At 46.6% G+C, this 18,058-nt stretch overlaps 1 protein-coding gene across 2 annotated transcripts in view; it reads right to left on the bottom strand.

The window, feature by feature from the left end:
* Positions 1–2,597: 2,597 nt before the first annotated feature.
* LOC147105865 (uncharacterized) overlaps positions 2,598–18,058 on the bottom strand; it is a 155,531-nt gene continuing 140,070 nt past the window's right edge. For both annotated transcript variants that reach the window (XM_086010689.1, XM_086010690.1), the window contains 2 exons: positions 9,580–9,658; positions 2,598–3,568 (listed from right to left, as the gene is read on the bottom strand). In XM_086010689.1, coding sequence (XP_085866815.1) covers positions 3,451–3,568; positions 9,580–9,658 — 197 coding nt within the window. In that variant the 3' untranslated portion in view covers positions 2,598–3,450. The remainder of the gene's footprint in view (positions 3,569–9,579; positions 9,659–18,058) is intronic.

Raw genomic sequence — 18,058 nt, 5'->3', positions numbered from 1 at the left:
TGGTGGACAAGATGGCTGCCCCCACGGTTCACACGCGGCGCTGCTGGCGTTAGCGGTTTTACCTTTGCAGGCGCTGACGTAGTGTCCTTTCTTCCCGCAGCCAGAGCAGGTAGCATTTTTCGCCGGGCAGCGTGCTCTGGGGTGTTTTGCCTGGCCACAAAAGTAACATTTCGGGCCCTTGGACATCGCTGCAGCAGTTGGTGCCAGGGGTGGCGGTCCCATGACCCAAGGTTGCGGCGTCCACGGTGCGGAGCGGTTAGGGGAGAATGCGTCCATATTCCGGTGGGCCGCGTCTAGCGAGAGCGCGAGGGACACTGCCTTCTTCAGGTCGATTTCGCCCTTCTCCAACAGTCTCTGCCGGGAGTAGTTGGACTTGAGGCCCGCAACGAAAGCATCTCGGATAAGTCCCTCCGTGTGTGTCGCGGCCGATACCTCTTTACAATCGCAGGCTCGGCCGAGTATCTGTAGTGCCCGTAGGAATGCCTCCACCGATTCCCCGGACTGCTGTTTGCGGGATCTCAGGAGGTGTCTGGCATAAACCGTATTTACCGGGCGTGTGTATTGTCCTTTTAGCAGATCGATAGCCGCTGCGTAGGTAGTCGCGTCCTGGATGAGCGTGTAGACTTGGTGGCCCACCTTGGAGGCCAGGATTTTTAGTTTGTTTCCATCTAGTGTCACGGCTGAGGCTTCCAGGTAAGCTTCGAAGCAACGCAGCCATTGTGCGAACTTGGTAGACGAACCCGCCTCTTGAGGGTCTAGGTCCAGGCATGTTGGTCTGAGGGCATGCAGCAGCGCCTGCTGCTCAGCGTTTGGTGCCGTCATTTGCTGCAGCGCCTGCTGCTGTGTTTGGTGCCGACATTTTTGTTTTTGTTAATAAAATTGATGCGCTATCAATTACTCATAAAAGACGGAGAGTTAGAAGAGTAACTAAAAGGCTTTTATTAACAACGAACAGAGCATGCCTCTCGTGGTTGACTGGTTTCCAAGAAGGCAGGGGGCTGCAGAGCAGTCACCTTTATACCTGGGCGTGTGGGTGGAGCCAGGGGCGGAGCCAGCTGAGGCATACATAGATACAACAGTGTGCAACAACAACGGTGAGCAACAATAACAGTGGTTTACCACATTTATACGCCATCTCGTCTTCCCGCCATTGCAAGCTCCTTTATCCTCGAGCCAGCCTCACTTTAATTAACTGTCCATGGCAAAAATAACAGTTTTAAACACGTAAAACCCGACTATCTTCCGCACAGCAGAGCCACGTAATTTCAGATGTCCTCGTCGCCACTTTTGTTAAATCTCAAGAGTTTATTAACCTTGCTTGTATAACAATTAAAAAGAGTACGCAGGAGACAGAGTTCAGTTAACAGCCATTACTTCCAGAAGAATCTCTTCAACTTAATGCACTCTATTTCCCATAGTGCATTGCACATCACAACTATGGTAAGCTATGTGGGACAATTCAAATACAACATTCAAAATACACAACAGTGGGTAAGGCCTTATTTTACATGTGGAAAATGATTTGTTGCAGAGGTTTAGCAACAGTTTGTAGCTGAGCCAAATTACTTTGCAATCAGAAAGATTATATATATTTTCAGCTGCCTTCAGGTTTGAATTTGCAGGTCATGCAAAGTGCTGCCATTTATGTCTGACATGGCATTGGTTCAGTGGAGTATTTAATATAAAGCTGTTGCTGTTCCTGCAAAGTTTGGATCAGGGGAACTCATTTCCAAACAGTTTAAACTTAAGATCCCATGTCACTAATTGGAAGAATGACAAGAGAGTTCTCCCACTGCCACAGCCAACATTCCTCCCCAACTAATATGACCAAAAGATTAACTGATCACTGACCTCATCTTTGTCAGATCTTACTCTACTCGACATGGCTGCCAGGCTTACCGATGGGATGAAACGTCACATAAATGCAAGCCTTGCCTCTTTTAACGTGATATGCAGAAGCAACCTCGAGTGACGCATCTCATTTTCCCTAAAGTTTCTACCGTTCATTAACAATGTTTTTTGAGTCAAAGCTTCAGAAAATTTCAGCCCCCCTCACCCCCCTGCTCAGTCCATTCCAGGCTCAATCAAGCAGGGCAAATCAAACCATCACAAAAATGTGTCCTTGGAACTCATTGCACTCGCGGAGAAATAAAAATCTGTTTTGAATCTTGGGAACCTTTGGCATTTGGATGGTTTCCAAGGAATAGCAGTTACCCATTTGCAACAAGCGGCTTCATGAGTCACTACCAAGAGTTCTCGGAAAGAGTGGCTATTATCACACTGACTAAAGCAACTAATATATTTATTTACAATTAAATAACAATATGAAGCACTATATATATATATATATATATACAGTGAGGAAGTCCCTAATAGGATTGAATATGACACTCTAGGTTTGATAAACCAAAGTTCACCTTTCTGATATGGCGAATCCAGTCGGTTGTGTATCCCTGTGAAACTTTCTTTAACAGCCCATCACGTACTCATCAAGAAGTAAAACAGCCTTTAGTTGTTAAGAAGCTTCACATTTTGGCGGAACTGTTTCAAGCTCCTGCTTTTACCCCCCTTAGCTGTCAAATTCAACTCCTGTTAACTCCTTTGTGACGTAGATTTACTCAAAAAATATTGTCCTTATTTACAATTAATAATATTACAACAAATGTCATAAATACAATGATATGAATGTCAAAACATGAACGTGGTCCCATCAAACACACAATGGAAGAACCCCTTTCTTTCACATCATAAAACCAACCTGCTACTCAAGGCCAGGAAACAAGCCCACTTGATCTCGTGATCAAAAGATACTGTCTGATCTTTTAAGGAAACAGACAACGCGAACATCGCAACAATGACCTTTTAAAAACGGTGCAACTTTTGGGTCTCCACAGAACACATTGTGAAAATTAAATAAAAATATTTTGAGGAAAAGTAAACTGCTGTAAGAAAACACGTGCAAAATTACAGAAACCCAGAAGTGGCTCAATTTTTACTTCTGGGAAATTTAGTAGAAAATATATATATATATATACATACATACATATATGTAATAATCATAAAAGTTCATTTCAAAGCGCCGATCCTTCTGTCCACCTCAAAGGAGATTCTATGGGTTTGCAGCAAGGTTTCAGTTGAGAAAAAGAACTCAAGTCCACAACGAAAGTCCAGAGATAGTTTCTTCCTGTTGGCTGATCCATTAGTGATGGAGGCTTGAGGAGGAACCAGTGGCCATGGTCTAGTTTCTGTGGTCCACTTTCTTCTTGGTTGATGGGGGAACGGAGTGGATCCAAGTGGCTCAGGTAGAGGGGAGGCAACAAAAATAATTTTTTAAATCGATGGCTCTGTGACACTTGAAGTGTTCATTCTTTTGGTCACCCTTGAACTTGTTTATGCGTTTCCCCATGCTGCTTGTGGATAATGTTGATCCATATCAACAGGTGATGAGGGTCAGCTTTCTGTCTCTTGTTGTAAAGGCTCAGTTTCATTCATATTTGCCACTGTCTGTACCCCTATTGGCACCATTGATGTCAATTCAGGTTCATCAGCTTGTAGCCTGGTGCAGTTACTGAATGAAATGAAAAGAACAAAAAATTTCAGCAAAGCCGAGTAAAAGCATCGTTGATAAATTTTGCTAATCTGGGGGCATCAACCAAATAAAGGAAAAAGAAAACGCCCCGTCTTTCCTGGAAGAGGGTGACGAGAGCTCGGTGTTAGTACAGGAACTTATTTAAGGTGTGTTCAGCAGTGCATTCCCCCAATGTATCATCTGCTCCTCTGACTCAGGGTTACTGTTTGCTGCTCGCTCCTTCCTCGCCACTATTGGAGGGTGTTCATTCTCTCCTTCAAGCACTTAGAAACATAGAAACATAGAAGATTGGAGCAGGAGTAGGCCATTCGGCCCTTCGAGCCTGCACCGCCATTCAATGAGATCATGGCTGAGCATCCAAACTCAGTACCCTGTCCCTGCCTTCTCCCCATATCCCTTGATTCCTTTAGCCTTAAGAAATATATCCAACTCTTTTTTGAATATATTTAATGAACTGGCCTCCACCGCCCTCTGTGGCAGAGAATTCCACAGGTTCACCACTCTCTGGGTGAAGAAATTCCTCCTCATTTCAGTCCTAAATGGCTTACCCCTTATCCTTAGACTATGACCCCTGGTTCTGGACTCCCCAGCCATCAGAAACATCCTTCCTGCATCTAGTCTGTCCAGGCCTGACAGAATTTTATAGGTTTCGATGAGATCCCCTCTCAATCTTCTAAACTCCAGTGAGTATAAGCCCAATCGACACAATCTCTCCTCATACGTCATTCCTGCCATCCCAGGTATCAGCCTGGTGAATCTTCGCTGCACTCCTTCCATGGCAAGAACGTCCTTCCTCAGGTAAGGCGACCAAAACTGCACACAATACTCAAGGTGTGGTCTCACCAAGGCCCTGTACAACTGTAGCAAGACATCCTTGTTCCTGTACTCGAACCCTCTTGCTATGAAGGCCAACATACCATTTGCCTTCTTAACCGCCTGCTGCACCTGCATGCTCACCTTCAGCGACTGGTGCACAAGAACACCCAGGTCTCTTTGCACTTCCCCTTCTCCCAATCTATTGCCATTCAAATAATAATGTGCCTTCCTGTTTTTGCCACCAAAGTGGATAACCTCACATTTATCCACATTATAGTGCATTTGCCATGTTTCTGCCCAATCACCCAACCTGTCCAAATCGTACTGGAGTTTCACGACATCCTCCTCACAGTTTACCCTCCCACCCAGCTTTGTGTCGTCTGTAAATTTGGAGATATTACATCCAATTCCCTCGTCCAGATCATTAATATATATTGTGAACAGCTGGGGTCCTAGGACCGATCCTTGCGGTACCACACTAGTCACTGCCTGCCACTTGGAAAACGACCCGTTTATTCCAACTCTGCTTTCTGTCCGCCAACCAGTTCTCTATCCAAGTCAATACCTTGCCCCCAATCCCATGTGCCTTAATTTTGCACGCTAATCTCTTATGTGGGACCTTATCGAAAGCCTTCTGAAAGTCCAAATACACCACATCCACTGGTTCTCCCCTATCTATTTTACCAGTTACATCCTCAAAAAATTCCAGTAGATTAGTCAAGCATGATTTACCTTTTGTAAATCCATGTTGACTTTGTCCGATCCTGTCACTGCTTACCAAGTGCTCTGCTATTACATCTTTTATAATAGATTCTAGCATTTTCCCCACTACCGATGTCAGGCTCACCGGTCTATAATTCCCTGCTTTTTCTCTACCACCCTTTTTGAATAGTGGGGTAACATTAGCTACCCTCCAATCCATGGGTACTGTTCCAGAGTCTATCAAGTTCTGGAAGATGACCAGCAATGCATCTACTATTTCTAGGGCCACTTCCTTAAGTACCCTGGGATGTAGATTATCAGGCCCTGGGGATTTATCGGCCTTCAGTCCCATCAATTTTCCTAACACCATTTCCCTACAAATACTGATTTCTTTCAGTTCCACCCTTCCACCTTGGCCTTGCTACATTGCCTGGGGGTCCGCCTTGGCTCAGTGGGTAGCACACACTCACTCTTTGCTAGTCAGAAGGTCATGGGTTCAAGCCCCACTCCCAAGACTTGAGCACATAATCCAGGCTAATACTTCAGTGCAGCGCTGCACTGTCAGAGGAGCTGTCTTTCGGGTGAGACATTAAACCGAGGCCCTGTCTGCTCTCTCAGGTGGATGTAAGATGTAAGTCTGTCTTTCTATTTGAATCGTTTTGCTTTGCCACATCCCCTATGTAGTTGCATATTTTTCATAGTGTTATTGTTCAACAATCAAATATTTAAACTTCTTTACCCAAAGAGTGGTGAGAATGTGGAACTCGCTACCACAGGGAGTGGTTGAAGCGAATAGTATAGATGCATTTAAGGGGAGGCTGGACAAGCATATGAGGGAGAAGGGAATAGAGGGTTATGCTGCTAGAGTTACATAAGGAAAGCCGGGAGGAGGCTCGAGTGGAGCATAAACACCGGCATGGACCGGTTGGGCCGAATGGCCTGTTTCTCTGCCGTATATCCTATGTAAATATTATTAATTCATTAATTTTAAGGTATTTTATTCTTATCCTCTTTCCTGCGTGGCGGGCAAGTTTCCCTCTCGAGGGTGTGCTCAGGCTGGTCCCAGGCCTCCGCCGATATGATACCATCCGACAGAGAGTGCACGATAGCAATCAGCTCTCCTTCTCCCTCCGTGGGGAAGCGAATGGATTCTGCTCGGCGTTTCCCCATGGTACCACGGCTCAGATTGAGGACTCAGGATCCTGAGGATTGTGGGCACGACCGTACATCCCAACATTCATAAATATTGTAACTTGGGGCAGAGCGGGCAAGGGACCCATTCGATACAGCTCCTCGGCAGCACGCATTTACTGCGGTGACCTTACGTTGCACACCAGTGCACACAGACTATCTTTTAAATCGGTCTCCAGTCCGACTATAACGACTACACATGAAACAAATTTTCTTTTAAAGCTGACTTAAATTTATTTACCTCCTTCTTTTGAGTCTCCTCTTCCCCCTCCTCTACACCATAATATAGATTAATCTCGACTGAGAGCCTGACGGCCAACCTGTTCCCGGGCCTCCTTACCAATGCCGCTCTGTAACCAGTCCATCAAAGTGACCTGGAGACTCTCCTGATGATTCCCCTCTCTCCTGGTAGACAGAGCCTTACCTAAACTCATGTCTCTCACCCTCAAAACCCAACAGTGACTGAGAACCCGCCTTGCGGGGAATCAAAGGGTTTAAAGCCACACTACACCAATGCCTATGCCATTGTCCAGTTACTCTGTTACCAGTGGGCACTCACTGAATGTGCCTGGAGGTTACTGTGAGCTACATCTGGTTGAATTTTCCATCCCTTTTCCAATCTGGCATCTCCCGGGAGGATGACATTTCCTTCCTATCTTGGCATCACCATGATTGTCAAATTAATAAGAATGCTTTACAAAGTTACAAAGTATTTACAGCACAGAAACAGGCCATTCAGCCTAACAGGTCCATGCCGGTGTTTGTGCTCCACACGAGCCCCCTTCCACCCCTCTTCATCTAACCCTGTCAGCACACCCTTCTATTCCCTTCTCCCTCAGGTGCTTATCTAGCTTCCCCTTCAATGCATCTATGTTATTTGCCTCAACTACTCCATGTGGTAGCGAGTTCCACATTCTAACCACTCTCTGGGTAAAGAAGTTTCTCCTGAATTCTATTGGATTTATTAGTGCCTATTTTATATTTATGGCCCCTAGTTCTGGTCTCCCCGGTAAGTGGAACCATCTCTACGTCTACCCTATTCATAATCTTAAAGATCTCCATCAGGTCATCCCTCAGTCCTCTCTTTTCTAGAGAAAAGAGCCCTAGCCTGTTCAATCTTTCCTGATAGGTGTAATATCTCAGTTCTGGTATCATTCTATTAAATCTTTTTTGCACCTTGTCCAGTGCATCTAAATCTTTTGAAAAAGCCTTCTTGAAAAAGTGTAACATCCCCACCGATACCTGGGAATCCCTGGCCCAAGACCGCACAAAGTGGAGGAGAAGCATCCGGGAAGGTGCCGAACACCTCGAGTCTCTTCGCCGGGAGCAAGCGGAAGCCAAGTGCAGGCAGCGCAAGGAGCACACGTCAACCCGAGCACCCCACCCACCCGCCCCTTTAACCACCGTCTGCTCCACCTGTGACAGAGACTGTAGGTCCCGCATTGGACTCATCAGTCACCTGAGAACTCATTTTTAATGTGGAAGTAAGTCATCCTCGGTTCCGAGGGACTGCCTAAGAAGAAGAAATATATCTTTTTATAATATGGAGACCAGAACTGTTCACAGTACTCCGAGTGTGGTCTAACCAAGGTTCTATACAAGTTTAACATAACTTCTCTTACCCATAACAGTAATCACAAGCAATGCAAATACATTAAGAACAGGCCGTGTTTTATTTTAATTCAGTTCCGTTTCGGCTATTCTTGGCTGCCAGCAGAATGCGTGGAGGGAGCCTGAGATTCACTGTTCTGCCTTGCAGGTAAAGCTCTCTCCGGGGACTCTAGGTTGCATTGGGTGGCCAGAATATTACCTGGGAGGAAGGGGCTGAGCTACGATGAGAGAACTGAGGTATTTTCTAAACACATGACGGCGATGGGGGAATCTCGCCCGTCAGCAGCACATGCGAGAAAGGGTGGGCGTTGGGTCAGTAATGTTCTGATATGCACTGGTGGTGGGAAAAAGGTGCTGGCATGAACTTGGAATATAAACTCTACCATTATAAACTTGGGTTATAGACCTTGGAGGTTAATGCTAAGGGGTAATTAGATTGAGGTGTTTAAAATGATGAAGAGAATTAACAGGGCAAATAGTCAACAGCTCTGCTCTCTAGTAGGGGAATCCAGAACAAGGGGATATAATGTTAAAATTCAAACTATCGCTGTAACCTCCTACAGCCCTTTGAGATCTCTGCGTTCCTCCAATTCTGGCCTCTTGCGCATCCCCGATTTTCATCGCTCTACCATTGGTGGTCGTGCCTTCAGCTGCGTGGGCCCTAAGCTGCGGAATTCCCTCCCTAAACCTCTCCGACTCTCAAACTCTCTCTCCTCCTTCAGTACTGCAGTATCAGCTTAGATTTTTGTGCTCAAGTCCCTGGAGTGGGTCTATGAACCCACAACCCTCTGACTCAGAGGCAAGAGTGCTACCCACTGAGCCACCGCTAACACTATTAGTGCATGTCCTCATCCTGCTCACTGTCCTGTAGCCTCTGGAACTCAAGTTTGCAACCAGGCCAGAAGGTATCCTCTTTCTGGGGCATAATCTTGAAAATGGAGCTCGGCTATTTAAGAATGAAATCATGAAGCACCTTTTCACACAAACGGCAGCGGAAATCTGGAGCAGACTCTTCCCCATGAAAAGGCTGCAGATGCTGGGCCCGTTGAAATTTTCAAGACTGAGACAGATGGATTTTTGTTAGGTAAGGGCATCATGGGATTATGGCGCAAAGGCACATAATGGAGTTTTTCATAGACTTTCATAGAATTTACAGCACAGAAACAGGCCATTTGGCAATTAGAGTTGAGGTATAGATCAGCTCAATGTTTCCTTTAAGCAGCGCGGCCGTGCAGCGCTCTGCAACTCCCCGGCTTTTAAATCGAAAGTCCCGCGTCTGCGCAATATTTTGAAGGGGCCACCCGCCCCCAAAAAATGAAAGGAAACACCGATCAACCAATGATCTCATTGAATGGCCGAGCAGGTTCGAGGGGCGGAAATGGCCTCCTCCTGGTCCTAGCTTCCTTTGTTCTGCTGGGTCTTAAGTGAAGTGAGATCGTACAACATCAACCCAATGGGCACGAGCCGCGGGCACAAAATGTCCCCTAATTTGATGCTGATTGGCTGTGAAAATAAAATCTCAACCCCCCACTCCTTGACGCGTGCCAGGGGCAAAATTGTGCTGCCCCAGGGTCCTGTTGCGGAGAGTTCAGTGTTCGAGTTTGGCATCATTACTGGGCCGGCTGTACTACAAAAAAAAACATTCAACAAAGCGTCTTCGCAATACTCACATTTTGTTTTTGAAAAGAAATAACCAAACCATGAATAGTACGAACAGCGTGATGATAAAGATGCTGCCTGTACTGGTACCTTTGTTAAGAGAGCGAAAGACAATATTGTTAGGTCGACAAAGGTTAAAAATAAAACTACATTAAGAAATCACACACCGCAGTAGACACGTAACGTCTTAGGGCCAATTTTAACTGTGCTCAGGGAAACGCTTCTGCCCTGGGTGCAAAGCAGAGGATGAAGGGCGGGAGACTCGTGATGACAGGTCTCCACCCCTTTACGTTGCCCCCGGATTTCCTGGGTTCCCCTTGAGGGGGAGTAGGTGCAATGCTAGTGAAGCTCAATTTTCCACCAGCAGGGACGAAGCGGGTCACGTTCCAAGTGCCGAGCCCGCCTCGCCGACTGAGAGAGGGGCAAGCAGTAAAAATGCAGGACCGCTGGGTAAATCCCAATTTATTTTTTCCTGTTTTTACACAGAGCCATCGGGCCAGGGATTAGTTCTGGAGGCCTTGCACCTACAAGGCCCTGACGAAGGCTGCAGTCGAGGTGGCCTTCCCTCCTCCGCTACCAGGCGCAAGGTCCTGCCAGCAGGCGGGCCTGTACCCGGACGGCAGGCCGGTGCCAGGGGAGTGTCTGGGCCGTTTAACTGAACTGAACCCTCAAACACAGTGGGGTTCCGGTAATATTGGGGGGGGGGGTAATGGCAGACGGAGCACACTTCGAGGGCACTCTGCTTGCCTAGTGTCCAGGCTCAGGCCCACTGGGACATGGGCCATTTTTTTATATATATACATAAATAAAATCTGCTTATTGCATTGCTCGCAGGTAGTCCAATGTTGGGGAGCACAGTTATGATGCTTTAAATACTAAAAGCTGTGCTTAACCAGGTCTGTCCCTTTAAGAACAGGTCTGAGGTGTGAGAAAGATGGCACACATCCTGAGGTGAATTAGAGGCTGATACAGTAAGTTTGTACAAGGCAATGATTAGGCTACAGTTGGAGTACTGTGTGTAGTTTTGGGTGCCCCATTATAGACAGGATTTTAAAATCACAGAGACCGTACAAGTTAGCTTCACTAGATGGGAAATAAGGAGCAAATAAGGAAAGCTCAGGAAACTCTGGTGCGATAAAAGGTCATTCGGCCTGCTTCATCCGGAGCTCGCGTAAATTAATCAATCACGGGGCCTGTTACTAGCTGTTAATCCCACACTTTAAGGAAAGGATGCGACTGCTGCCAACAACATAAAGTAGTTGCGTCTGCGCAGTTCCATTGGTTTTTTGTTTGTTCTCGCCGGACTTCCCACAGATTAGTGAGAGAGAAAGGTGAGGGGTGGAAATTTCAGGTATTGTGAGGTCTGTAATATGACGCGAAGGCGATATTTAGGATGTTGTCAGCTTGTGAGAGTTATATTGTACTCTCCCGGAGTGTGTTTATCGCTATCAGGTCCTCTGTCTGTTGCGGTTTGAACACGCAGCTGGTGAACAGAATGCAGGCGCAGGATGTTAGGATTTAATCGGCTGGGAAAAGGATCGTTGAGAAAGAGAGATAGAGTGAGGAGCGCTAGACAAAGATACAGTGGGAGGAAAACGAGAGGGAGGGCGGAGAAGGAATGTGAGAAGAGAGAGAGAGAGTGGCAGCGGTATGATTAGTTCATCAGAATGAACTGCTAAAACTTCCAGTACAAATTAACAAGAAAATGGGACTTGAAGGTGATATTAGGATGTTGTCAGCTTGTGAGAGTTTTATTGTACTCTCGCCGAGTGAGCTTATCGCTATCAGCTCCTCTGTCTGTTGCGGTTTGAACAGACAGCTGGTGAACAGAATGCAGGCGCAGGATGTTAGGATTTAATCGGCTGGGAAAAGGATCCTTGAGAAAGAGAATAGAGACACTGCGGAGAGATAGAGAGAGGAGCACTAGACAGAGAGTGGGAGGAAAACGAGAGGGAGGGCGGAGAAGGAATGTGAGGAGAGAGAGAGAGAGTGGCAGCGGTGTGATTAGTTCATCAGGATGAACTGCTAAAACTTCCAGTACAAATTAACAAGAAAATGGGACTTGAAGGTGATATTAGGATGTTGTCAGCTTGTGAGAGTTTTATTGTACTCTCGCCGAGTGAGCTTATCGCTATCGGCTCTTCTGTCTGTTGCGGTGAACATTATTTTTCCATATTTGGGGCCTGCTTCCATATGCACAGTTTCTGGTTCGTTGGCAGCAGTCACTCTGTTAAGGAAAACCTGGAGCTACAATAAGAAACAACAGCATCTCGAACAGTGAATGAGTTAACACCTAGCAGGTTTCCTTGGCAGAAGGGCCAATTGTTGAGTCTGTATGTTCCAGTTATGTTTAGGATCAATCACTGGACACAGACAACAAGAATAACTTTTAACAGGTCTTTACTATTCGAAGGTCAGGGCTGAACTGCCCAGCAAATCCTTGCACAACACTTATATACCGGTGTGGTCACCACCGGTATTACAGTATACAGCAGCCAAGAGAAAGTAGTACATCTCTTAAGGTAGTTCTCTTAAGGTGGAACAGGTTACATACACCACAATCCTCCCTTTTTAGCTTAACAGTTATATCCCCATTTAACATAACATAATAACATATATATATACAACTTCATGCAAAACAGTTCAAAGATTCAGTCTCTGAGGAGGCCTCCTGATTCGAGTTGGATAACGCCTTTCAGGGGTCTCTGATTCTCGTTGCTGGGGTGACTCATCTAGTTGGTCTCTTATGGATTGGACATCATCTTCAGGTACATTCACTTCTGAGGTAGATGCTTCAGGTTCACTAACTTCTTTCATGGTTGTCTCTGCCGTAACCATGGGTTCGACCCTTGTTCTCGATTCTACCAGTTGGTCAGCATGACGCCGTATTACATTTTCACCAATATCTACCGTGTACATCAGGGGTCCTTGTCTGGCCCGAATTGTTCCAGATTGCCATTTCTCGTTTTTATAGTCCCGGGCTAACACTGGTTGTCCTATTTCGAAACTCCGAGTGGTCTTGTTATTTATACGCTGGAACTGTTTGTTTTCAACTTCCCTCCGCACATTTGGTTTTAACAAGTCCAACCTGGACCGCAACCTCCTGTTGTAGAACATCATGGCAGGACTTTGGTTTGTCACTGCATGAGTGGCGTTTCGATATGCCAGTAGGAATTTGTCCACCTTGTGTTGTAGTGGAATCTGATCTTCGCTCATGGCCTTTATTGCTTTTTTAAACGTTTGTACAAATCTCTCGGCCAACCTGTTTGTAGCCGGATGATATGGGGCAGAGGTATAATGTTTCACCCCATTCTTTTCTTCATGAATCCCTGGAATTCTTCTGACATGAACTGCGGTCCGTTGTCTGAACATATTTGTTCTGGCAATCCATTTCTCGCAAATATCGTTCTTAACACCGCGATCGTCTTTTCCGAGGTAGTGGTAGTCATCTTAATCACTTCTGGCCATTTAGAATGTGCGTCCACCGCAATTAAAAACATGGAGTCCATGAAAGGACCAGCAAAGTCAATATGTACACGTTGCCATGGGGTTGAAGGCCATTCCCATGGATGCAGCGGTGCAATCGGAGGTGCATTTTGCACTTTTTGGCACCCTGAGCAGCTTTTCGTCAGCTCCTCTATCTGTTGGTCGATACCCGGCCACCACACATAAGCCCTAGCAAGGCTTTTCATCTTGACTCCCCCCAGATGACCTTCATGCAGTTCCTTTAGAACTCTCTCTCTTAACTTAGGAGGAATAATCACCCTTGTTCCATACATCAATGTTCCTTGACAGACGGACAGCTGTTCTCGTCTTGCTGAGAATGCCGGTAACAGTGGATCACCATGTGCTGGCCATCCCTTCACTGTCACTTCGTAGACCCTGGACAGTGTCAGGTCGTTCCTGGTTTCTCTTTCAATACTTGCATTGGTGACTGGTAAACATTCGATGATGGTCGAGTGAAATAACTCAACAGGGTCAACCGTCAGTGCCTCCTCCTCTGTAGGTAGTGGCAGGCGCGACAGCCCATCAGCATTACCATGCTGCTTTGTATCTTTGAATTCTATCTGATATTGATGTGCCCCTAGGAAAAGGGACCATCTCTGGAGTCTCTGTGCTGTCATCACCGAAACACCCTTCTTAGGGTTAAAAATGGATACCAACGGCTGGTGGTCTGTCAGAAGCGTAAACTTTTGGCCCTGCAGGTAATGATTAAACTTCTTTACTCCCCACACAAGGCTGAGAGCCTCCCTATCTATCTGAGCATAATTGCGCTCAGCAGAGGTCAATGATCTGGATGCGAACGCAACTGGCCTCTCCTGGCCATTTGGCAACTTGTGTGAGAGTACTGCCCCAATACCATATGGAGAAGCATCACAAGCCAAACGAATAGGCAGCGTTGGGTTGAAGTGAGCCAACACTTCCTCTGAGGTGATCAATGCCTTGTTTTCGCGAAAGGCCCTCTTACAGCCCTCGCTCCACTTCCATGGTACTCCCTTCTGCAAAAGAGCGTTCAGCGGGTGCAGCACCGTGGATAAATTTGGCAGAAACTTATGGTAGAGTTAATCAACCCTAGAAACGACCTCAATTGGGATACATTATCCGGAGCGGGAGCCTTCACAACAGCTTCGATCTTGTCAGGAGACTTATGAAGCCCCTCCTGGTCAATGACATGACCACAGTACGAGATCCTCTTCTGAAAGAATTCACATTTCTGGCGATTAACTCGAAGACCATATTCTTTCAATCTGGTGAGCACCAGTTCCAAGTTTGCAAGGTGTTCCTCGTCATCATCTCCTATAATCAGAATATCGTCCAGGTAACATTGTGTACCTGGAATTCCCTGTAATACCTGCTCCATGGCCCTCTGCCAAATTGCTGGAGCCGATGCCACTCCAAAAACCAGTCTATTATACCGGTACAAGCCTCTATGTGTGTTGATCGTGAGATACTGGCGTGACTCTTCCTCAACTTCCATCTGTAAGTACGCCTGCGCCAGGTCTATCTTGGTGAAGTGTTTCCCGCCAGACAATGAAGCGAAGATATCCTCAATCTGTGGAAGCGGATACTGCACCGTGTGAAGCACCGGATTAACAGTGATCTTGAAATCACCACAGATGCGAACCTTCCCCGGTTCCCCCGGCTTGTTGCTCGATGAACGCTTCATGACTGGGACAATGGGCGTGGCCCACTCACTCCAGTCTACCTTAGACAGTACTCCTGAACGTTCTAGCCCTTCCAGCTCAGCTTCCACAGCAGGTCGTATTGCATAAGGTACCGGTCTGGCTTTGAAAAATTTTGGGTTTGCATGTTCTTCAATCTTGATGTTTGCCGTAATTCCTCTCAGTGTTCCCAGTCCTTGTTGGAACACCTCTTTAGCATCGTCCAATATTCTGGACAATCGTTTAGGTTTGACATCTTTTGTACCGGAATCTACCGTTAGTGCTTTTAAGGAATGCCAGTCCATATTTATTTTCCTAATCCACTCCCGTCCCAGTAGTGGTGGACCTCCCTCAGGTAGCACATATAAGTCCATTCCTCGGCTTTCTTTGCCCTTGTGGACCACCTTTACCTCTATCTTCCCGATGGGGTATACTCTTTGCCCCGTGTATGTTTTCAATACAATCTCCGTATCCCGTAGGGGAATATGTGGGAATAACCTTTTGTAATCTTTCTTATTCATGACCGTCAATGCCGATCCAGTGTCCAATTCCATCTTCACTTGGATTCCTGCTATCTGAAGTGTGACCCAAATTGTTTGGAGGTCTGCTTCCTTACCAACATTGTGTACTCTTAGACTACCCAGTTCATTACTGCTGGCGTCTGAATCTGACTTCTGTTCGTTCGAACTGTTCTCTGTCACCTTGTGTACCTTTTTGTACTTTTCCTGCGGTGACTTTTTGTTGCTGGTCTTCTTTCCTGACCGGCATACTTTAGCTATGTGACCAAGCCTACCACATTTTCTGCATTCCTGATTTTTGAACCAGCACTGGTTCTGATCGTGTGTTGTCTTTCCACAACGATAACATTTTCCTGTACTCAAGACCATTTGATTGGTACAGAGTTCCGGTGACCGTAGCTGCATTTCCACAGTGCCTCTTGCTGCGGCTTCTTGCGATGCTGCAATAGTGACAGCTTTATCAAGCGTAAGATCATTCTCTTCAAGCAGTCGCTTTTGTGTTCCTTCTTTTAACAATCCACACACAAATTTATCTCTCAGCGCATCTGCTAGCCCTGTCCCAAACTGACAGTACTTCGATAGCTTACGTAGTTCAATTAAAAATTCAGCGTTGCTTTCGTCTTTCAACTGCGTTCTTCTGTAAAATTTAAATCGTTCCGCTATTATCAGCGGCGTGGGGTTTAAATGATTTTTCAGGACAGTAACAATATTCGCGAAGGTCTGATCCGCCGGTTTATTTGGTGATAGAAGGTGCTTCAATAGCCCGTATGTCTTCGCCCCCATTGAGCTTAATAAGGTTAATGCTTTCTCATCATCTGGTACCTTATTTGCTTTACAATAAACTTCCAGGCGTTCTACATACGTGGTCCAATCTTCGATTGACATCACTATCAAAGGTATTAATGCTCCCATGTTTAGGCATCCTTGCAAGTTTTTAAAATTTTTAAAGTTTTTTAAAATGGCGGCTTCCCGCGCTCGTCTTCTTCCCCGCCGACTACAATGGCGGATTCCCGCGTTTGCCTTCTTCCCCCGCTGGCTGCAATGGCGATTGCCTTGCTGCTGCCGTTCTCGCCTCCCCAGCGGTTCTCACTCCCCGACGCTGCTTTGCCTTGCAGCCCCGCTTGCAGCCCGGTCCTTTACACCGGCTGCATTTGAATTCTCCGCGGCTCTCGTGCCTTAAGCTTCTCAACTCCCCGACGCTGCTTTGCCTCGCAGCCCTGCTCGCAGCCCGGTCCTGTACACCGGCTGCGTTTGAGTTCTCCGCGGCTCTCGAGCCTTAAGCTGCCCCAGTCGCTGCGCCTCTCGGCCTCGATTGCAGCCCGGCCCTTTCTACCGGCCGTGGTCGAGCTCTCCGCCCTTATTCCTCCGTTTTCCCTCCCCTACTCCACAGTCAATGCGGCCGACTTTCTGCTCGTGTCGCTGATCGGCTTACCCACCACCGTGGTAGAAGGGATGATCACTGCCTGTCGCTGATGGAGGGCTTCGTGGTCAGAATTCTTTTTCTTTTTAACCCGGTTCTCGATGCCTCCCGTGCGATGGTGCTCAGCAGGATGATGAGGGCGGATGCCTCTTCTCGACGCCCGTTTTGAGGACGAAGCTGCCTTGGATGTAAATTTGCCGCAGGGTAAGATCGGACTCGTCGCCACTGTTGAGTCTGTATGTTCCAGTTATGTTTAGGATCAATCACTGGACACAGACAACAAGAATAACTTTTAACAGGTCTTTACTATTCGAAGGTCAGGGCTGAACTGCCCAGCAAATCCTTGCACAACACTTATATACCGGTGTGGTCACCACCGGTATTACAGTATTACAGTATACAGCAGCCAAGAGAAAGTAGTACATCTCTTAAGGTAGTTCTCTTAAGGTGGAACAGGTTACATACACCACACCAATAACCAGAGGACACAGATTTTAGGCAATTGGCGAAAGAACCAAGGGGGGAGAGATGAGGAGAGATTTTTGTGACGCAGCGAGTTGTTATGATCTGGAATGCACTGCCTGAAAGGGTGGTGGAAGCAGAGTCATAGAGTCATAAGAACATAAGAACTAAAGAACATAAGAAATAGGAGCAGGAGTAGGCCAATCGGCCCCTCGAGCCTGCTCCGCCATTCAATAAGATCATGGCTGATCTGATCCTAACCGCCAATCCACTATCACAGAACCATCTCCTGAATCTAACAGAATTAGACACACGAAATAGGAGCAGGATCAGGCTACACGGCCCCTGGGCCCGCTCCGCTACCCACAGGGCCATGACCGATCCGAACCTAGACTCATGTCCAATTTCCTGCCCGCTCCCCATAACCCTTAATTCCCTTTACTTCTAGGAAACTGTCTATTTCTGTTTTAAATTTATGTAATGATGTAGCTTCTACAGCTTTTTGGGGCAGCATATTCCATGGACCTACCACCCTCTGAGTGAAGTAGTTCCTCCTCATCTCAGTTTTGAAAGAGCAGCCCCTTATTCTAAGACTATGCCCCCTAGTTCTAGTTTCACCCATCATCGGGAACATCCTCCCTGCATCCACCCGATCCAACCCCTTCACAATCTTATATGTTTCAATAAGATCGCCTCTCATTCTTCTGAACTCCAATGAGTAGAGTCCCAATCTACTCAACCTCTCCTCATATGTCCATCCCCTCATCCCCGGGATTAACCGAGTGAACCTTCTTTGTACTGACGCGAGAGCAAGTATGTCCTTTCTTAAGTATGGACACCAAAACTGTACGCAGTATTCCAGGTGCGGTCTCACCAATACCTTGTACAACTGAAGCAATACCTCCCTATTTTTATATTCTATCCCCCT

This window comes from Somniosus microcephalus, chromosome 17, assembly GCF_052327205.1.
Source record: "Somniosus microcephalus isolate GS21.2 chromosome 17, FLI_Smic_1.0, whole genome shotgun sequence".
Taxonomy (NCBI): domain Eukaryota; kingdom Metazoa; phylum Chordata; class Chondrichthyes; order Squaliformes; family Somniosidae; genus Somniosus; species Somniosus microcephalus.
The sequence above is the reverse complement of the archived record's forward strand: the minus strand, read 5'-3'. Positions and strand labels throughout refer to the sequence as shown.